This window comes from Platalea leucorodia (assembly GCF_965183815.1).
Source record: "Platalea leucorodia genome assembly, chromosome: 2".
NCBI lineage: Eukaryota > Metazoa > Chordata > Aves > Pelecaniformes > Threskiornithidae > Platalea > Platalea leucorodia.
Window position 1 is genome coordinate 58,720,648 of NC_138824.1, and position 22,727 is coordinate 58,743,374.

Here is a 22,727-nt window from a genome sequence, read left to right on the forward strand (position 1 = left end):
ACGGGTTTGTCCCTTTCAGGGTAGCACCGTGCAAAGGCTTATCACTCCCTAAGGCGAACTCAGTGGCTAGAGGGGTGCTGAGCCTGAAAAGGCCGGTGGGTGCTAAAATTGCCATTTTTAGTTTACCTACCTTAGCAAGGAGACAATTTTGGAGGGCTGCTGCTGCGTTAGGAATTGGCGTGCCTGTTTCCATGTAATAAAAATAGCCTTCAGCTGCGTATGTGGAAGATCAAAATGAATTGTCAGCTATCACCTTTTTATCATTAGTTTCACAATATTTGGTATTTCCTTTAAGCCTGGCTTCCTAAAATCTCACCTTTAATTTTTTTTTACTTTTAAAGAAAATTTCTGGCTTTGACTGTTGCAAGGAAGAGCTTGAAAATACAAAGCCAGGGACACAAGAACCAGAAAATAATATTTCATTGTGCACTTTAAAAATGTTGCAATTTTTAATGCATCACATTGTTCATGATTTTTTTAATTCTTGGTGTTGTTAGCAAACAGAAAATTAATAGATTTTTTCAAGAGATGTATGAAATAATGGACAGACGCAGGATAAATACTGAAGAAAATGTAGGTGTTTCATTGTCATCTGTACAAAAGCAGTAATAATGTTAATTCTTGTAACATACTGAAAAAGGCAGAAGAAAAAGGAAATTTTATTATTGGATAATAAAGCTTTGCCAGGTGTTTATTTACTGGAGATCAAGAAAGTTCTGCAGTCTCCATAAGGTTATTTAATCCCACCACTCCTACTAGTTTTGTATGTTTTAACTTTGTATAATTGAACAGGGACATAGTTAAAGGCATGAAAATATAGAAGTTAGAATTTTGGGGCATTCCTGCTATCTTTTGAAAGTAATAAAAAAAGATCTGGTTTTCAACTGATTTCATTCTCAAAGGAAATAGGGCTGGGCTTATTATTGTTACTACCGCAACTGTCATAGAAAGATTCCTACATTTTGCTAACATTGGGTAGTGATAGCAGCATAGAAAAATCATTTGATCTTATATAATGTTTTCATGGTTAATAAGATTTACATATGACATTTTTGTATGATTAAAAGTACTGGAATTTCATTGCAATAGGCATTAACTCCTGTGATTGAAGTTAAGGGAGATTTTTTTTTTTATAGCTAATCAAGAGTTTAACTGCCTCTGGGGCATTTTAAGAAAATGTTATACTGTACTTAACGAACATTATACTACAAATAAGAGTGATATTCCTGTAATTAAAACAGTCTGGATATTGCTTAATGAATGTTTTTCTTATCTTAATGTGTAGGCAGTAAGGATTCATGTAGTTGCCTTTATTAACTTGTGGAGTTAGTTAAAAAGCTGGTTAAAACAGTAAGTCCATATCAGGTCAATATAAAATGCTTATGTAGGGATTTCATTGCTCTTATAAATCTGACTAGTTAAAAAATAAACACAGATGCTTGTTTGTGCCATCCTGAGCCATACTGCAGGGTAGTATTTCTGCCTGTAGACATTTCTAAAGTTAAGTGTTGCCTGGAGCACTGCGGGATTTGCAAGTGTTCTTCTTTATCGTCCATTTAGGAAATATTTTAAAATTTCCACCAGGCTGGTATTCAAAAGCAGAGAGGGGTTGGTTTTCAATTAGTGTAGCTACACTTGCTGTTGAACTAGTAGCATTGTCCATTCATTCTTTTTTCTGTCATATTGCATCAGCTTTGATGTAATTACAACTTTTTTTTTTTTACGTAATTGTGGTGCATTTTAGTTTTATAGTTCCGTTCTTCAGCAGTTTCATATTTACTAATTGCTTGCTAACTTGTTCTTCGCTGCTCAGTTATTTGGCACAGAAACCATTCTGAATAAGTTCAGTTTAATACAAAATAATTCTTCTACATAATAATTCTTCTACAAAATAATGCTTGGCTAAACATAAATCATATTTTTGCTTTTAATCTTTTTCTGAAAATATCATGCAGGTTTTTTTTTCCCCAGCTGAGATCAAGCATCTTTATATCATTTAAAAGATATTCACCAGCTGGATTGCATCTGCATGCATCTAAGTCTCAATTTTGCACAAGTCTCTGTGCCAAAACCTGAAAATAGCAGGTTGGCCCATGTATAGCCTAAGAACACATGGAAATGGAACAGTTCCATAATCCAAAATTAATCCCCAGTCCTGCAGGCACTTAAGCACATGGTTAATTTTAAGTGTTTGACTAGTCCTTTTGATTTCTCTGGGCTAAGCACATGCTCTAGTGGGTTTACAGGAGCAATCTCAAAGTGCAGAGAAGACTGCAATATTGTTTTGTTTTTCCTAAGTAATAAAAATGTCTGTGCTTTATTTAGTAGCATAATTTACATACATTTCTAAGTACAGGAATCGTCAAGCTGTTTGTGCTTTGGCTAAGTGTAGACTGCCGTAAATTACAAATCAAGATAAAATATGGCCTGTTTAGTGAAAAATTCTCAGAAGTATGAAGGGAACCTCAGTTTGTAAAATATCCCCACCACAACCAAAATCACAAAAAGACAATTTGTCCTAAAGAAACAGAAATTCTGAAAGACCCAAAGTGGGTGACAAATTTCTTCTTTCTTATGACTTCTGCAGCACCAGTATATTGACACTCGATTCATTTCCTTCTGCTAAATTCTCAGGCACATCTTCAGTGTAATTTTATTTTAACTTAGATGTAAATCAGAACTAATTTTAAGGACTGTACCATTTTCCTTTTCTCTCACGCTGTGCAGATATGGGTATCTATCTAACCTGCGTAGACTCCGGTGAACATAGTGGCTCTGTGTTACAGCAAGGTCATTTAACAGGCAGGAATGGCGCTTTATCGATTCTGACTTTATCAAGTGCCTGTTTCTTATTTTACATATAACTCATTAGCAGCCCACTCCTAAACTGCTCAGGAGGCTTTGGCTCTTTGGGACTTGGACAGTAATCACAGTAATTAGTGCTGAATTTTCAAATCCTGGTCCCAATCTTGACCTTGCAGCATTTAGCCAACGCGCACACAGCTGGACCGGTGGTGGGAGCTGTAAGAGCTCAGTGGTGGGGAGGCTCCCTGTATCCTGGTGTGGGCACCGGCACGGAGGGAAGAGAGGGGACCGGGGAAGAAAAGAGGGGAAAAGCATGTTCAGTGAAAAAAGAAATTCTGTCCAAACATTTTAATCAATTTTTGTGTATGTGTACGTAGAGACATGGGTGGGTGCAGAGTCGGTGTGTGTGAAAACGTGGGGGCAGAATTAGTAGGAAGGGAAGTGCCCGATGGTGAGCCGGCGGGGAGAACTGGAAGATGCAAGAGTGGTTTTGCAGTGGCATAAAGAATCTCCTCAAAGTTAAACTTTTCTGCTGAGGCCACCAACATGGGTCTGACTCTATAAAAGTGCAACGATTACAGATGCAAGGGTTTTATACATTCACTTCCTTTATACATTCCTCTCTCTTAGAGAGAATTTGGCATGGGATGCTTCAGGACAGCTTTTTGGTGATATGTGCCTGATCCTCCTCCTGAGCTGGGAGATGCTTGACCCCAGAAGCCACGGTTTTTCCTTTGTGTTGCACAGCCCTGAGCACACTTGGTGCATATTGGTCTGTACACAACAGTGATAAACCAAAACAAATCATACATCGATGTCATACATCCCAAGTAATCTCTTCTTACTTCTCAATGCACATCTTAAAAAAGGCTAATTTTATGTGAAATCCTTTCTAAACCTCTTGATATGGTATTGAATCTTCATCTTTATTGTAGGATGTTTCTGTTATTTAAAATGTGTTATAATTTTCTGTCACAGCTGCTAGTTGCAATTCTGTAAAAAATATGTAATACAAGAGCTTCTGTTCAGAAAAACTATAGCTAAACAAAATTTGACAGTGCTGTAGATTTAAAAAATGCAACGGAGAAACAACATTAGTTAAATACATGAAAGCGCTTAAAATTTACATATAGAAATTAAAACTTAAAAACTGTATATTTAGTGTTTATGTTTATTTATACACCTTCATATTTAGGAAAACAGGGAAACGGATTTTTATCTTAACTGTACCTTCCTTTGGTTAATGTGGCAAAGCGACGGTGTCACAGACAAACAGTGCTTTTCCACTGCCCTGCAGTGATGCGGGTTTGATTGAGCAGCAGTAAGCATCCCAAGGAGCTAGAAACTTTGCTAATGGTAAAAGCAAAGCAAGGCACAGCTCAGCTCGGGAATACTTTATGGGCATGACAGGTTATTCGGAGTTATCCACACGGTAAGGAACAGAGCGAACCCTCGACTGTGTGTCACGTATGTTAAAGCTCCCCAAGACAGGACACCAATTAACCTTGGCTGATAGCAAACACACAGACACAGGCTGCCCGAGAGAAGCAGCCTGTTGCCATTAGCAGGAAGCAGCAGCCCTTGTCAACCTGAGCCATTGTTTAAATCTCTTTAAAAATTCCCTTATTAAGTCAAAAAAACATAGCACTCTCCTCTTCCTCACAAACAGACTATTTTTGCTGCCATGAAAACAGGAGTTGTTAGTAGTATGAGAAGCCAGCGGTCCTTTTATTTTTATCCTCGCTGTCTAATTTCGCTATTTTGAACTGAGAAGAAAAAAAAAACCTGATCTTCAGTCAAAGCAATTCAAGGCATGGTGGAGCTCGGAGTGAACCAAAAACAACAGGGTCAAATGTAGTTGAAAGAACATGGTGGGGTAAATAAAAGGTCTTTTTTTTTTTTACGTTTAGCGCTGGTGGGAGGAGAAAGTTTGGTTAACTATTTAACCTATGATAGCCTTTTATCATTTTATGGCTTAGGGCTCCATGATTTTAAGCCTTTGTCAGTAAGTTCCTGGTTTGTTTTCGATCTTTTCCTCAGAAAGGCTCTGGTGTCCAGTTATATGACTTACATCGATTTACTGGAGATAGGAAAAAATTATAAAAAGCAGCCGCAGATACATATTTTTCCTAAAATGACTTGCCAGCAACTTTGGATTTGGTACTCAGTTTCCATTTAAACCCTAAACTGCTTTCTTCCGCTCACGCTTCTCTGCGTCGTGATTTTTTTGTCAGCGGGGCTCTCCTTCCCCGTTTGGTTCGCCTCGCTGTTTTTTGGCTATAATGTGACGTGTCCTATCAGTTGGAGCAAGCGCTTGCTAAAGGTCACTTGGAAGCCCCCTTTTCATTTCTCCCCGCTGCAGGTTTTCCAGCAGGCAACCGCTCTCGAGGGAGCGACCCCCTCCAATCTGTCCCTTTTGATATCTAAAGCTGGTTGTTATGGGGGTTAAATTTCTTAATTCGCCGAGTTTTTGTAAGCGCTTCTTCATCCCGCCGCACTCGGTCCCCGCAGCTGGCTGCAGCGCAGACCGCCTCTCTCCCTAAGGATGCTGTGAAAGCGTTAGGGTTTTTTCCTTCACCTTCTTCAAACTTGAGGGACGGGGGCTGATTTTATACCTGTATATGTCCCATCGGCTTCAGGGGAATTAATCTCCGCGTTACATCGGTGCGAGATCGTATCAGCCTTATTGGGGGAGTTTAAAACCAGACAAAGCCTCTTCCAGGGCGCTTTGACTGGGAGGGAAAGCTGCTTGTCAAGAGATCTCAAACGACGGGAGCTGGTGGCTTCTGCCTGCCCTGGCGAGGGGTTAGGTTTGGGGGGTTTCCTAATTAGTTTTTGGAGGGTCAGGGAAATGACTGTAGTGGGTCTGGAACAAAGGAAGAAATCAAATTGTAAAGCTGAGTGTTTGATATGTTGATAACCCCCCAGTTTTAATTTTAGCATAATTGGATCAGGGTTAGTGGCAGTTGTTAGGTAAAGTACCTTCCCGAAGTTCTGGCTTTATTCAAAAGTAAATATCATAGCTCTTCTCTTTTAACCTAAGTCTTTTTCTTTTTTTTTTTTTTTTTTTTTTTTTTTGTGTCCCAAAGAAGAACCGCTCAGTTTACCTCGGATTTATTCCCATTGGGAAAGCACTAAGATTTTGGGGACCTGTATTCTGATGGTAAAGCTTGTGACATGAGCTTTTGTTTTCCATGCGAGGAAACGTTAGCATTTTTTCACATGTTAACTTTTTAACAATTGCGAGGAATTTCTTTTCCTTGAAAACTGCCTCCTTTTCTTTTTCCTCCCCTTTTCTCTCTTCTTGATATTTTTATTTGCCTTTTATATGGAGACTTGTAGATTTTGTCACTTCAAACGTTAGCTGTTCCTCCTCTTTTCTTTCGCTTTACAATACACACTAGGAGATTTTTTTTTTGCATATTCCTCCCCTTTCTCTGTGAGATATTGTAGTTGACCAAATTTAAAACACTACAGTATTTAGCATCCCCGCAGTGCCATTTTAAGTATTTGGACCTGGAAAATGCCCCAAGCAATAACTACCTGAATTGCTTTTAATTACACAATATAGCTGCATCATTTTACTTCAGATTCTTTTTGATTGATGCTGTAAGGCAATTGTAACCATGGATGATGGGATTAAGTGCCTCTTGAAGTGACTTTAGCTTCTTGTGGGAACAAAGGGAAAGAAGAGAACACTTAGTCCCTTTTTGAGTGAACAGCCTTTTTTCACTTGCTATATAAAGAAATACAATTAACAAACATTATCCCCAGAGGTGAATTGAAATGTACATGCGGACAATAACCGCTCTTGACTGCAATTAGACATATATGATCCGAGGTATTTTGGCCATTCATTAGGGCTAATTGTTTGAGAAACAAGCCCACAGAACAAATGATTAAAATGTTAGTGCCATAACCAGGATTATTAGCATGTGTGATAAAATGCATGCGCCGCAGCTGTACCAATAAAACTCTCTGGCGAGTCGCTTTGATTCGACAAATACTCAGCTCGGCTGCGAGCCCTTCGTATTTGCACAGGGCCTGCTGATGTTTATAACAAACAACTTATATCTTCTTTTCTTAATTAGAAAGAATTACTATGCAAATTGCGGGGCTTTGTAATTTCGTAGAAGTTTCCTTTGTCTTTGGCGGATTATTTGTGTGTGGTTGTGAGCTACGCCCTGGTAAATTTGATGTAGGAAAACCATTATATTTACTCTGGGGTTTTTTTTGCACATATCGGAGAAACAATTTGTAGGAGATTTTTCTGCGTTATCTGGGTCGTGTTCAATGGGGTCTTAGGCCTTGGGCCGCTTCTGTCCTTCTCCCACAGCACCACAGATACCCGGGATTGTGGTTGGTGTGCAGTTATGCACATACAGGTCAGAAATACACGTTGTGGAAATTAGCCAGCTTTTTAAATGGTTTTATTCAAATGCCTAAACATGTTCTTTGGAAACGCTTTGCCAGCACTGTGCCAAAGATTGTAGAAAGAGAGATTTGGCCTGTCGAGCAATGGATATTTTTCCATGCGTTAGGCAGATCACGGTGTAGTGTCTCTTCCAGGGATGATTTGATCGAGCAAAGAAACAGGGAACAGAGGCGCAGGTTAAAGAGCTGATCCTGAAAATCACTTGTGGGAGTTTACTTTGTGAGCTATACATTGTTGGCTCCGATGAGACTGCACAGGTGTGTGCAGTTAAGTATATGTGTGAGTATGAGCAACGCTGGAATGTGAAAATCCAGTTTACAGCAGGGAAATGTGTATCATTTGAGGTAATTTCACTGGTTTGCAGTCACACTCTATGGCTGCCATTGCAAAGTGCAATGTCTCTTAGTAATCAAAAAGGTTTTGTTTTCTCCTTCCTGAGGATGAACTATTTGCTCTCGGGTGAAATGGTTCTCAGAGGATCACCAGTAACTTTAACTTGCCAGCTACTTTTACATATTTGATGAAGACTTTAGTAGTGTGTTATGTTTGCTGAAGAAATTTAGTTTCATTTCCAAGACCCAGGGGCATTCAGCGTGCTGCTAGATGCTATGAATGAAAATACGCTGCTGTAAAACAATTTAATGAGCATTACCCAATAGCCTCGTCCTTGTTTTAACTTACAGCGTTTAAAGGAAGAAACATTGTCTTAGCAAATTCACTTGGCTTATATCCATGTGTTTAGTTTAAAGCAGAGTCAAGCTTAGTTTGAATCATAAAAATACTTGCAGTCAGGAAACATATGTAAGATTTTCTTCCTCTTTATGGCATGGACTTAACAATATAATTGAGATTGTAGTGCTGTGTGGGTTTTTTTGTCCTAAAAAAGTAACTGCTGGGGATTTTTTTATTCTATCAAAATAACAGAAGTTGAGATCATCCGGATAGTGTTTCCTACCAGAGTAGCTAATTGCTCATAATCGTAGCACCCTAGGCCTTGCCACTGTTTTAAAAAGGTCTATAGGCAAATGGATTTCTTAATAAATCTGCTTCTTCCTCTACATCTCATTTTGTTGTAGAACATAAAATATGACTATGCAAGGAAAATGCACGGTTAGAACAGATGATTTTTTCAGAATATATGTCAAAATAATAGCATATGAAAACATTTATTCCAGTCACACCTAAGCATATTTCTTGAAAACTCTTATTTTACACGTACATTTCTAGAGGTCTTTGTTTTGAAAGGAGAAGCATGCTGTGTCGGTCCACTGACACCAGTTCCTTCTGTACCTTTTTTTTCTTTTTCTGGCCATACCTCTTAAAAAAATTTATTACTTCTTCAACTTGCTAAAATGTTCCATAAGACTAATAATTTGACAAATTGACAGTATATTTTTATAATAATCTGTGTCCTGAGAAAACGGTGGTTTGGGCCCATGTAGCTACAGAGTTGATTAGCTGATGAGGAGATACCAATACTCACCAGGTGATAGTATTTCTAACATTAAGCCTATTAGGTGATGGTATTTTAATGGAGTAAATCTACTGCTTCTTCAGAGTCAGCTGGGGAGTCCATACTGCTCCTCCATCTGAACAAAAGTTCATCGACTTCAGTGGTGACACCTGGCTAAATCCGGTGTGCAGGTAACGATGGTTTTACCTACACAATACTACACGCCGTTGTGCATGGTATGCAGAGCAGAGCTGCCTTCGTGAGGCTTGCAGCAGTGAGAGGGAAACCGGCTGGTCAAACAGCCCTTGGGTCAGTGACAGCCTGGAAGAAATCTGGGGCAAAGTGTGTGACAGGAGATACATCTCTTCTTAGCGTGCTCTGAGATGATGGTGTTAGCCATGTCTATCGAGTTTCAGGAGGGCTGGTGAGAGGCAGTCATTAAGGGTGCTTCAGGGGCTGCTTGGCCCTAGGCTGGAGTTAACTATTAATGGGCTGAGCTCTTTGACTCCTTTGTGCTCTTGGAAACTACAGGGTTGAAGCCATCAGAGAAAGAGAATAGAAACTAATCACTTTTGTCTCCTCATATATGTTTAGTGAAGGACTGCAGACTTCTTTACTGACCTCTGTGTCACACTGAAAAAAGACCCTCCTCTTTCCATTTGAGATAAACCACTCTTCCACCTCCTCCTCACTCTCCCAAGGTGTACTACTGCAAGAAAATGGGATTAAGCGGATTTAACTAGCAGCCACTTGAGTTGCCACAAGTTGTGTTACCATCCCCACTTCAACACGAGGCAGGGGACATGAAGTGGTTTGTGGGAGAGGGGAAAAGAAGGTACTTAGGAGAGACTCAGTAGATCTCAGTTGTGTGTCTCCAGGTATCGTCGGGATCTCCACCACCTAAGTCTTGAAGCTGTTGCAGTTAGAGATTAAGAAGGTTTATTAACAAGGGTAGCACTGGCACTTGTATTAAAATAATGCATTGTTTATGTTTAACAGCAAAGCTGCCCCATTGCTTAGGCTGAATGACACATTACCAGGCATATTACAAAGAAGAGATAGATTGACAGCGGGTTTTTGTGGGCTCGTAAAGTGGGTCCACCCAGGGCATGCAGAGATCCAGCAGAGGAAGTGGTGGAGTAGTTGTCCTTTTCAAATTAGTTTACTGACATAAAATGTGATAAAAGCTTTCTTCATATTTTTAATCTGAGACCTATATTCAGCTTTTAGGGTCCTCACTCTAGGGGAAGAGAGGGTTCTTCAACGGGGTTAGCTTAGAAAGGCAAGTATTGTCATGGTCTGTCAGCAACACGTCACGTTGGCTCTGATTTAGATTGACTGAACTCATTTCCAAGCACTTGAGAGGGTTAGTCATGTTCACTTTGAAGAAAACCCACGTGCATGTGTAGCCATGTGTCATCCAAGTGTAGCAACTTGGGAAGCATTATTAAGAGGGGCATAGGAAAATGCATGGGTCCCTGACATGATGCGATAATGACATGTTCAGCATGCTGCTAGAAAAGCTTTGCATTATTCAAAGTGCTGAATAATATACATGATAATGCATAATGGTGTTATATGGTAGGATTATTTTGTGGCATAAGTGACTTGTGCTCTGAGTATGAAGGCAAATTGTATTACTTTTGATGTAGCAGAATAGGCCTGGGGGGTACAGTGTGAAATGGGGAGGAACAGGAGCAGGCAAGGGGGTTTTTTTGGAAGGCCATGGAACACAGTGGCACCCTCTGCAATTTATTTCTCTGTGCTTGTAATTATGGAGCACAGCAAGCTCCCTTCTGCACTCAAGGCAGCCTCCCCCAGCAGCCCCACTGCCTCCACGTGCACCAACCCAACTCGTGCCTGGGGTGGGTTAGCTGGTCCCTCGCCGGGAAACACCGGCACAGCCACAAACCTGACGCCTACGGGCCATACGGATGCCGCCCACTCAAGCCATGTGGCGCCACAGGCTCACACCTGCACTGAAGTGTGGTGCACAAAGCATTTATACATTTTAAAAGACACTGCAGCCAACACTCTGCTGATGGTGCTGGTGGGTTTATGAGCTCTGTGGACGGAAGCCTGTGCTGTGGATCTGAAGGTCTGAAGGCTTCTGAGAGGACATGTTGGGATTAGTGAGGTTCCACATTACATGGAGTTTTTGTTCCTGTTTTCCTCATTTCCCCCTCCATCCATTTTGCTTATTTAAAATTTGCATGCAAATACATTTGTTGATATAACGCTAAGGTTGTAAAATCAACGTCGCAAACCCATGTTTGTTTTAACCAACCCCCCTGCTTCATTCACAGCATGCTACCCAGCTCCTGGAGCAAACGTGGCCGATAGCAGCCTCCTCCCTAAAGCAGTCCTGATCTGTTCCCAGCACAGCCTCCTGCCTATGGAGGGGTCCTATGACGGGAAAAACCAACCACCACCCTTCTGTATTTAATACTTACCATAGTGCACAGAACGGGCAGTGTAATTAAGGCTGCACAGATAACCTCAGCCCTGGCGCTTCTTCAGTTCTGAGTGTTTAAGTTTGCAACTTCTGTTGAACATAGTCGTTTTGGAGTTTTATACTGTAATTAACTGTAATACTGATATCTTCCTACTTTGGCTCTTCCTAAGGAAAAAAAAAAAATAAATAACCCCAAACCAGCCACTATCTAGGTAGCAATGTTTCCTTTTTAAAATATAGTCAAGTATTCTTCACAGCATTGTAGCAAAGAGTCTAATTTCAGCAATGTCCTTTACAGGGTGCATTCTCCTCTGCCAGCTGGTGTTCCTAAGCTTAGTTATCACTTTGCATCGTCTCACAAGTACGTTCCCAGGCGAGCTGTGCTGTATGTGCCTGCAGATGATGAAAAGAAGATACGGAAAATCCCGTCACTAAATGTAGATTGTGCAGTGCTGGACTGTGAAGACGGCGTGGCTCTGAACAGAAAGGTAATTAAAAATTATCTGTGTGATACAATCAGCACTAAAGAGAACGTGTGCAAAAGCATTGCCTTTGCCTTGGGGAAGTGACAACCAGAGAGACAAAGATAAATCTTAAGATATACAAAGTAGTGTAACACTGATAGCCTTTGTGAAGGTGTTGGGAAAACCTGCTTACCCAGAACTGAAAGAGATCTCGTGTGAGTAAGCGGGGAGGGAATTTTGAAGGAACACAGAGCTGGGCGTAAGCTCTCATCACAGAAGAGTGGGAGATACTGTTATTATTGCTGCGTATTTCTTACAGAAGAGGAGGAAATGGACTGTGAGAAGAGAAGCAGGAAAGGAAGAGTTAGTTCAGAATCACCAGGTGGGGGGTTTGTTGTTGAAACGAAAACATCTTCAGACTGTGAGCAAGCCAGCGTGGGTTTGGGTTCGAGCCTTGGGGTGTTTAGAAAGATTTACTTTCTGAGCTTTTTGGAAGAAGTGCTGTTAGGGGTGTTTCTGAAGGAAGAAGTTAGAACCCGAAGGCACCAGGGTTTGGAGGGCAGTTTAGATTGAAGGTGCTGCAAGAAAGCAGGCATGGAGAGCAGCGCGGGAAAGAGATGTAGATGTGTTAAGTACGAGTGCCAAGTTTTTGTGGACATTGAATTGTGACAGAAGAGAGAATGATCTAACATACATTCAGTTTTGCTTGCAAACAAATTTTTTAAATATCTGAAAATAACCATTTTAAAATGTTTCACATCTTAAGCAATGTCTATGAGGAACTGGTGTAAGTGTTTCCTAGTGAAAGGTATTTCCGAACGGGAACATAAGTTTGCCATCACATCATTTTTGTATTTATCAGTTCTTCTGTCCATTTTACAGTGCTTCAAACTACAGCAAACACTGTTTAGGTTTTGAGTATGAATGTGCTGTCCAGGAAGTTATGAAAATAGGCTTGAAAATTTTCCTGTGTCATCTCAAAAATGTGGATGAAATTTTATTCTTTTCTGTTTCTTGGGAGTTAGTGCTTTCCGGAAGGACTCCCTTTGATAGTGCTCTCTTTAACCTTCAGGTCTTTACAGGTGTGTTGGAAAGAAAAAAATTACGGAGTTTTAGTTCACTATTTGGTTACACTATTTTAGTTCTGAAAAGTGAAAATAGCATTGCTGAATGTTCATGCGTACTGCTGAAGACAGTTGGAAAACATTTTCCAGTTGCTAAAATTCTGTGTGGAAGATTATATCTGCTGTCACCATGAATTAGTATTGTTTAGGTCATATTTGGGAGGCTGCTGCTGTAAGATGACACAAGATGCAATTGTGTATTAAACTATAGTATTTTTAGGTGCAGCTTAATTATGTCAAAAAAATCATTTATAGCAGAAGCATCTGTTTATAATAGAGGATGACAGGAAAACAAAATTTTATCATCAAAGTGACAAAGTTGATAGCAGTAATTTCTAAAGGGTGATAAAATTCTAGCTCTGTTGAAGTGAAGGAGAGTTATGCCACTGGGTATAAGATTTCAAATAAATTAGGGGGAAAATCTGTAATAGGAACTTGAGATGACAGATCAGCCCCTGACGGAGCTTAAATGTAAAAAGGAAGCAGACAGGAGGTATAAGTGGGGACAGGCGACCAAGCAGCAACACAGAAGTGTTGTCCAGGCATGTAGGGACAGAATGAGGAAGGTCAAAGCTTGGTTGGAATCAAAACTGGTGAGGGATGAGCAGGACAAGAATGGCTACTACAAGTGCATCAGCAGCATAACTGAGAAGGAAGACCAGGGCACGTGTGGACCTACTGCTCCATGAAGCCTCAGGATTTACTGTCAGAGTTTGCTCTCAGGCCTCCTAGGTCATCTCCTAGAAGCAAAACTTGGGGGAGGGAGGAAGTAACCACAGTAGGGGAAGATGGAGTTAGGGTCTATTTAAATAAGCTGGTCCATGGGACCAGACAGGACACCCTGGTGGCCGCTGGGCGAGCCGACTGATGTCATCATGAAGCTGCTGTCTGTCATCACTGAAAGATCATGGTGGCTGGGAGACATTCCTGATGGGTGGAGAAAGGTAAATGTCACAGCCATTATCAGAAAGGGTAAGGCTGAGGAACTGCGGGCCCATCAACCTCACGCTAGTCTCGAGGAAAGTGATGGTGCTGGTTTTCATGGAAGGTATTTCAAGGACCTAAGGACCTAGCCAGAATGGACTGATCAGGAGCAAATCACACCTGACATACCTGATCGCCTTCTCTGAACAAATTACTGCCCTTGAGTATGGGAGCTGAATAGATGTTGTCCACCTTGACTTTAGCAAGGCTTTTGACATGGTGTCTCATAGTATTCTGGTCATCAGCCTGAGAAAAAATGGACTGGATGGGTAGCCTATAGGGCAGGAGGCAGTTTGGCAGGAATCAGGTGGTCCATGCTGTGTGCTATTTTGCACTTACCTCTGCTGGGGCCAATACTGTTTAACTTCTTCACTAGCAACCTGATTGATGGGATGGAGTGCACTTTCAGCAGGTTCATGATGAAACCAAACTGAGGTGCAGTTGATTGATAGGCTGGAGGGTGCAGCTGCTCTTCTGATGGGGCTTTACAGTTGGAGGAACAACCTGACAGAAAGGTAAGGAAGTCCAACAAAAGTAAAAGCAAAGTCACGGCACTAGGCTGGGATAACCAGCCTGCCCCAGGGGCAGCTCTGCCAAAAAAGGCCCTGGGTGCTTTTTTACAACACGCTGAATGGGGTCAGCAGTGTGCCCTGGCAGCAGAGGTGTCCGACCACCTCCACGGCTGTGCTGGCACGGGTGCAGTCAGCAGCTCCAGGGAAGGGGGTCCCTCCCCGCCACTTGGCTTTTGAGGGTCTCCTGGGGGAGGGGGAGCTGTGCCCAGGTTTGGGCCCCAGGACGAGAGAGAGAGACCGACCAACGGGAGGGAGACCAGGAAGGGCCACCAAGGTGGTCGTGGCGCAGGAGGAGAGGCTGAGGAGCTGGGTTTGTTCATCCTGGAGAAGAGACGGCTGAGGGCGCCTCGGTGAAGGCTTTGCTGCCTGAGGGGAGGTGGATGGATGGCAGAGCCAGGCTCTTGTCAGAGGAGCTCAGCAGCAGGACAAGAGCAATGACCACAAGCTGCATGAGGGGAAATGCTGGCTGGGGACAAGGGAAAAAAATCTTCCCCGTGCAGGTGGTCAGACACTGGAGGAGGTTGTTCAGAGCGGTGGTGCATCCTCCCTGCGTGGGGGTATTCAAGCCTTGGCTGGATGAGGCCATGAGCAACCTGGTGTAGAGCAGTAGTTAGCCCTGCTTTGAGGAGGCGGATGGACAAAATGGTCTCCTGAGGTCCCTTCCAACCTGAATTAGACTGTGTGATTGCATGATCTAGTAGCAAAGCGTAATTCAAAGTGACTGGAAGATTGTATTTCATTTTTAGATCTGCCATAGATACTCAGGAAGACTTTGAGACTTAGGTTCTGTGAATGTGAAGCTGAAATTATTATTGCTCTTGCAGCTTAATTTATTAATGTTTCTGAAGTGTTTGGAGACTTTGTGTGAAAGATAGGTCAAGAACATGCACTGAAGTACAGTATTCAGTGACCTGTTGCAAATGGGTCATCTGAAACTGAGAAAACAAAGCACTGGGAAACACAGCAACACTGAGTCTATCCTTTAATCATTGTTCTTAAAACAAATAGTACTGATGAATTTGACTGTTTATTGCCATGATTTGTATCAGTGAAAATGCTACTTATGGATTTTCTTGAAACTGCTGCCAAAATGTTGGATTTTGGGAAAATCAGGATCTGGTTGAAGGTTCACAGTGCCTTTGCCCAAACTTACCTGTCTACAGAAGGCCTTCACTTGCACCAAGTCCAAGCAGCAAGTTTGAACCACATCTTAACAAGTCTATTTTAACAAGATGCTGTGTGGTTTGTATTAGGATTAAGTTAGATTTGGGGAGATCAAGAATCTGCAATGTCGGCAGCTCCATTTGGTTGCTCGTTTAGAGGGAAGCAAGGAAGGTGAGTTTCCTATAACCAAAGCTGATAACATTTGCAAAACTGCATCTGGTTGTAGTAACTGCTTTTGAAGCAGCAGTTGTAAATTTAAAATCTTTAACTATTTTCTAGACAATATTTTCTCTCAAAGAAATTTTGGAAGATTTCCTCCTCTGCGCCCTCCCCTGACAATTATGTTTTGTAATGGCTCACAGAGAGCACCAGAAGAGGAGAGCCCATATCCATACCCCTACCCTAATCTTCATACCATTTTGGTGCCTGCATTTCTTACCTTCAAGAGCTACAACACTGGCTATGATTTCAGGTTGACTTCTGTTGACTTCTTCTTTTCAATATTTTTTCTGGTTGATATTTTGACTAAATCACAAAAAAAAACCCTTGCAGCAAGAAGTTCATAAGGAGAAAATTTCTCAGCGAATTTTCTGAGGGGAACCAGTGGGAAGAAGCGGCTAAAAAGCAAAGTTATAGTATGCTGCATACTAAGCCTGCAAGTAGGGTGAGAGCTGATCCTGGTGTGAGTAAGACACGTGGGACTTTTGCGACCACTTTGGGACTGGACAGAGCTGTAGGAGGTCTTCAAAAATTCAGAACAAGGAAGATGATAGGAAGATATCCCAGTGTTGCTGAAAATTTCAGCTTTCTTTTACAAAGTTAGTTTTAGTCTTGCTGAACGTAGCCTACTGGTCATGCTGACCTCAAATCCTGGTTGGGGTTCCACACACTGTTTTTAGAGGTTCAGATGCATAATGTCACATGGTGTGGACTGTCCAGGTGTCTGACTCTGTAAGACATTGGGAATTTCTACGACAGATAGATACTTAGTTTTTGGTTGGGGGGAGAACTGAATACTGCTAAAGGGAAATGACTTTCCCTGAGCTACTATTCACAGATGAAGATAGGAGCTCTTCCCCACTGATGTACATGTAAAGTTCCTCCAGTGTTGCTATACATTTCAAAGAAATGACTCAGAATGGCTAGCTTGGTGATATTATTAAGTGAACAGTTCAAATAGAAATTATAAAACTATAAAATGAGAAATAATACAGATCACAGCATTGATACGTTGCAAATGCATCACACTGTAGAGACTTTTTGTGAAATGGTACAAAAACAGCCTATATCTATTTTAGCTCTTCACAGGAGAAGGCCTGAATATTCTCTCATTTTAACTGTAAAAAAGAAAAAGATAAAAAAGATGGCTGCATCAACATGCTTGACCAAGTCATGTAAGCCAGTAAGCTGAATTGCATGTTATGCAATTGAGAGGTCTCTGTGTAGGAGCTGAGCTGCCTGAAGATACCTTGAGGGCTCTCAGCCAAGCCAGCACTCCCTGGTGTAGCTTTCTCTGTAGAGCTGCGTTACTCACCGTGCTTCCAGGCCGTGTGAACCTATTATCAGGTGGAAAAGTTTCCTCCTCCTGTTGGAGAAAAGAAGATTTCCATGCCAGTGCTTTCATTTTCCAAGGGCAGAGTGGGCTGAGATTTCGCTGTTAGTTCCCATGGGACTTGTAAGGTGAGTGTACTCTCTTGCAAGAGAGTGTCCTAGAACAGCATTTTTTTCAGCAGGATCCCATCTTCAGTGCTGCTATTCTTCAGAGCATCGAGGAGGTGTTAGCTGCCAGGTCAGCCTAGCAGGAGACCAGTTGGAGCTGCTACTGTAGTGTTCTGCCTCTTTCTGAGTCCTTGACAAGAGTTTCAGAGCATTTTGATTACTCCAATCCGGTGCTATTAATGGCTTTATCTTCACTGAGGTCAGTAGGATGGTTTTGAATAATTGGGATATACAGCACCTTGCTCTGTAGCTCTCTTTAGTGTGCCATCAGGCCAGCCAGGGCACAGCCCCTTCTTCCAAAGATGACCTTTGAAAGTTATCTCAGGCAAATTTTGAAAGGGTTAGGGTTCAGCCTTTTCTTTCCATGGGGAATGCCAGTGTTATAATTAGAAATCAAAGCAAAACCCTTCCTCCCTCCCCCCCCACCCCCCCCATTTTTTGTATCAGAGGTGTAAAAGCAATTCCTTGGAGTGTACATATGGCTGGGAAACATCTGTGGGGTCCTCTGACATGAAACACTGGAAAACAGGAAATTTTATTGTTGTTCCTCTGGGACTAAATAGATCTCATTCATCCAATAAAATGTATTAATATTCAGGGCTGCACTGTAAAACATTGTTTAGGTTTCTAAGCCCTTTTTGCTGTGAATCATCATTGTATCACTTTGTGTCTTTTAGAAAGAAGTTGTTCTCTCCTCCAGCACTTGGGCAACAGAAGCCGGGGAAGAGGAAGCCTCAGCTCTGTCCTTTCCTCACATCCCTTCTTCAACAGGGGAAATGGCAGCCCCTGAACCTCTTCTCTTTTCCCAGCTCCCCTCAGCAGCAAGGGGAAGTTTGGTTTGGCTAAGAGGATGGATAGGGAAGGACCTATTTTGCTTATCTGGCAGCATGGCCTCTTAGGGTCATACCATAAATTTGTTCCTACTTAATATCTTGTAGCAGCCACTTAAAAGATCATCACTGTGCTATGCCACAGAAGAAAAAAAAAAATCAATTAATTCTTTTGAATCGTCTGTTTTTAAAAATAGGATTAAAGCCTGACCACTTTTCAAACTGTTCCATTATGAGCAATGCATACGCAAGAGATGACTCTGGGTTCATTACAGTTAAGAGCAGATCATCCGCATACATGCTGATTTTATGGAGATTTCTCCCCGTGAGAATGCCTCCTCCGTCTCTCTAGTGATCTGATCCTGGGGTCAGAACAAACAGCACGCTGGCAAGAGAGCATCCTTGCCTACCATTTTTCCCCTAATCTGAGGCCTTCTGACCTTTTTATTCCTTATCACTGATGAGAAGAGGCTCTTGCATATAAAATAGCACTTCAACTAAATTTGGGGGTGGAGATAAATACATAAAATGGGTCAGCGTGGTGTACAGAAAAAATCCCAGGCTTTCCTTATTGAAATGCATTTCTTATTGATCTTATTGAAGGCTTTTACAGTATCAGTGGAAACAAGCTACAGTTGGTTTCCATAAATCTCTAGCTACTTCAATTAAAACCAACAGTTTTCCTGTATTATGTGATAATAATCTTTTTTTTTTTTTTTTATAAAGCCAAGTTGGTTAGGATTTATCAATGCCACAGGTATTTCTCTGGGCTCATAGTGAGAATGTTAGGTAGTACTTCATAGGCACAGTTGCATGAAACATTGATAACTAGGTTGTTTTACCAGGTCTTTGCTTTATTTATAATAAATTAGTACTGTACCTAATTGTATTCCTCCTACAGGGAGAAGGCTTGCTGATAAAGTGTGTAGAGAATGATTAAATGTACACAGGCGCATAGTACAGTGACTTCTCTTCAAAAGATGTGCAAAATTAAAAAGGGAATGCTGCTTTCCCCGGTGGCTTGCCATTATTAAAAGTCTCAGTAGCATGGGAAATTTCTTCTGTAGGAATTGGGGAGTCCAAAAGTCTCTCTGGTTTATTGTAGGGAAGCTGAACTGTACAGTGAAACTCTGCAAGGCCTTTTTGATCCTTGAAGAGTTCTGATGAATATACATTTTTATGAAAGTTGTAAAGTGTTTTCATTTCCTTATTAATCCCACCATGGTCCTGGAAGAACTGCCACTCCTGAGTGGTAACTGTGACAATAAAAGTTTTTGTTCCTATTGTTTTACTCTACAAGCCAATCATCTTCCTTACATAAAGATTTGAGGATTCATAAGGACGATCGCAATATTCAGCAATTTTCTTCTTAATGAGCTCAGTAATGCCTGTGTCTCTTCGAGCAGAGCCTTTGAATTGCCAGTTGTTTCTTTTCCACTGATTCAGATGTATCCAATTAAGTTTGACTTGGACATGTTCTGATATAACTATTACCACTGACAGAATGGTGTCTAGAAACTTAGGGAAAATGTCTTGGCTCAGTATTAACAGGGACTTCAGGCAGGAATACATTAATAGACCTAGAAAAATATTTTAAAACATACTGTTAATATTTGTACGGACTTGGAATTCACAGTACTTCAACTCTTCGTGTGTAGTCCACTGTCCACAGGCACATCAGCACACCTGGGTACTGAAGGCTAATTGCAGGACTAGAAGTCATGTATTGCTACACATTTCTGGAGCAGTTTTCAATCTTTCATCTGTTTTTTGTAGCAGGAAGGACCTGGCTGCACAGCCATTGAGCATCTAGCACTTAGGTTGAAGGGAGGCATTGAGTTTCAAGTGTGCTGCAGAAAATCAAGCCAATACAAGACGTTCAGTATACACGTGTAGCTTAGAAACAATCTGTTGGATCCGATTTGCGCAGACTTTTGTTTGTATGCAGAGCCATGCGTTGGGTTGTGTTGTCAGGGCTGCAGTGGTACTGGGAGTGAGGAAAACATAAAGGTACTGCCCAGATCGCAGTCACAGGGGTTCTCATCACTCAACACCATTTGCTCCAGGTCTCCTTTGCTTTTTTGGTGGCCATGAGCAGGCAGAAAAATATGTTTGTATGTCCAGGTCTCTATTACAATTAATCTTGAAACCTAATCTTGAACCTAGGCTCAAGACTGCTTATTCTTCCATGGTCCAAGGGCCACATTTTGAAAACAGAGAGGCCGGCCAAGCATGAGGAAACCCACAGACTCCATTAACCGGGACTTGGATCAGGAAGTGGTAGGACACACGGAGAATACAGCACTTGCCCTCTTTGATAAACTTTTCTGCAAGGTATCTCTACAGTCACAGTCAAGGCAGTGGTCTAGTGGACCTTTGGTCTGATTTAGGCAAGATAGGTAGGTAAGGGAAGGTGGAAATGCATGGTAGTTTTCCCAGTGCATTGGTGCCATCGGAGCTGGACCAGTCCCAGGATGGTGAGGAGTGGGGGGAACCTTAGAGGTATTCTGAAGATTATGGGCAAAACCTGTGGTTTATTTTACCAAACTGTTTAAACATTACCTGTTTAGCTGGGGTTTAGTAGTATTATTAGGAAGCAAAACAAGGAAGTGTGGCGGGATGCTGGGTAAGAGAAAAATTTTTATGTCAGATGGAGGAACAGCATAGCTGGAAGTTGCAGATGAGGGTGAGGATGTGTATGGTCATGGCTAGGCTTGGGAACCTTGGCAGGTGTCAGCTGAAAGCACGATATTAAGTATCATACCTCTGTACCTTTGGTTTCATCTGTTATTTTTCTGGAGACCAGAGAAAAGGATCCTAGCACTCAGTACCTATGTGGAAGCCTCATTTCCCTCCACTGTACGTCCAGTTAGCAGGAGTCCACAATACTTTCGACGCTGCAGATTCTGCAGTCCCTATCCAGATAGCATTTCACAATGAATTAAGGACATTTGTGTCTAAATGAGTAATTCAGGATTAAGCCCTTCAGGAGTTTGAGCTTCTTGCTCCTATACACCACTATATATTGAATTGAAGGCATGTGTGCTGCGCTAGTTGCAGCATAGAACCATCTAAAACCAGCCTTTTATTTCCACCATGAACTAAGCCCGTGCCATGAAATCGGTTCAACTTAGAGTGGAGTAATTTATCTCGTTCAACAGAAGACAAAACACATGGATTACGATTGCCTAAAGCCCTGGTTTTTACATATTCTGTGAATGACTTTCTTCTCTGAATTGTGAAAAGACTGTATGTTAAACAGTGCTTTATACACCAAAAGGATACACTTTCACGGAACAGGCTGGTACCCAAAATAGCTACAAAAACACATCTCTGGCTTACTGAAACTGGAGAGCATTCAGAGCCATGAATTCATTGCACACTTGCATACCAGAATAGAACACAATACGCAACTCGTGATTTTTCTAGTCCCTGTCGTAAAACCCATAATAAATGGGGACAGAGCATTAGGAAGCACATGCATTTGTTTACTCACATCTAAACCTGCACAGCTCTGCTGGCTACGTAGTATGCGGCAGGCTCCAGGGGCACAAAAATGTGTCCCCAGGTTACACATTGCCATGCACAGAGTTTGGGCTTCCAACCAAGGAATTGTTTTGCAAAGAAGCAAAAAACATGCTGGTTTTTTCCTTCATTTCGGGTAAGTCAAAACATCAAGCCACATTTGAAAGTTGCTGTTTTGGCAGTGTTTTTTATGTATGTATGGAGCATGCGCAGTAGTTAGCACATCTAAATGCATTGACTGAAGTATGTTGTAGATCTGTCTCCAAAGACAAATGCACACATCTGCAAATCCGGCATACTACAGATTTGGATGTTAATGTAAGCTGCTCTGCTGAGGTTGCCCATCTTTCCTTTTGGCTATGAATATCACAAGGGAGATTATGATCTATCTTCTTGTTTATCAATAAGGAACGTGATAAGCTGACTGTGGAGTCTAATCAGCATTTCGCATCTTTTCTGAAAGGATTAATAAAATCTTCATGCTTTCTGAGTTTGACTACAATTTCTATCTTTAAAGCAGCTTGGTTGCTCTGAGACTGCTGCTTCAACTCCTGAATGGCCACATAACATAGTACTGTCTACTGTGGATTACTGTAATAGCTCTTTTTGCTATCCTTCTTTCACTGCAGTGCGTTAGGATTACCCTCTCCAGAACAATGTACTTGCTAGTTATTTCAAGATTGGGAGAAAGGAATTGTAAATATTTTTCTTCATTTCTGATCACTGAGCTCCAGAAGACCATAAATCCTTGTGTTGTTCCTCATTTGCGAGCAAATGGTTGTAAAGATCCTGGCTGTTCATTTTAGGATCGTTATAAACCATGGCTTGCTCATTCTTTCCTCCTTACTTGTTACAGTCTCTTACTAGATTGCCTCAAAATAGCTGCTCCTATGCCAGGCTTGAGAAAACTTCATCTTCTGAGGTTTCACAATACAATTGTGCGTTAAAAGGGGATATGTTGAACAAATTGGTATTTTCTTCCATCTTATTCAGGTTATTTGGTTACATTTTAAACTTTGATTCCACACAGACCCAGCCTTCCACTCGTTAACCAATTATTTTTAAATAGAATAATTATAGATTGTAATTTAGTATGCATTTTCTTGAGAAAAAGGGCAAATTAATACATGTAAACATGGGTGAATCTATTTAAATAAACTGTCCACAAAATCCTTACAATATGTAAACAACATTTGT

At 41.4% G+C, this 22,727-nt stretch overlaps 1 protein-coding gene across 1 annotated transcript in view; it reads left to right on the forward strand.

Moving 5' to 3' along the window:
• CLYBL (citramalyl-CoA lyase) overlaps nucleotides 1–22,727 on the forward strand; it is a gene marked incomplete at its 5' end in the record, with an annotated part of 176,462 nt that overhangs the window by 79,770 nt on the left and 73,965 nt on the right. Inside the window, one exon of the mRNA XM_082337278.1 lies at nucleotides 11,447–11,636. Coding sequence (XP_082193404.1) covers nucleotides 11,447–11,636 — 190 coding nt within the window. The remainder of the gene's footprint in view (nucleotides 1–11,446; nucleotides 11,637–22,727) is intronic.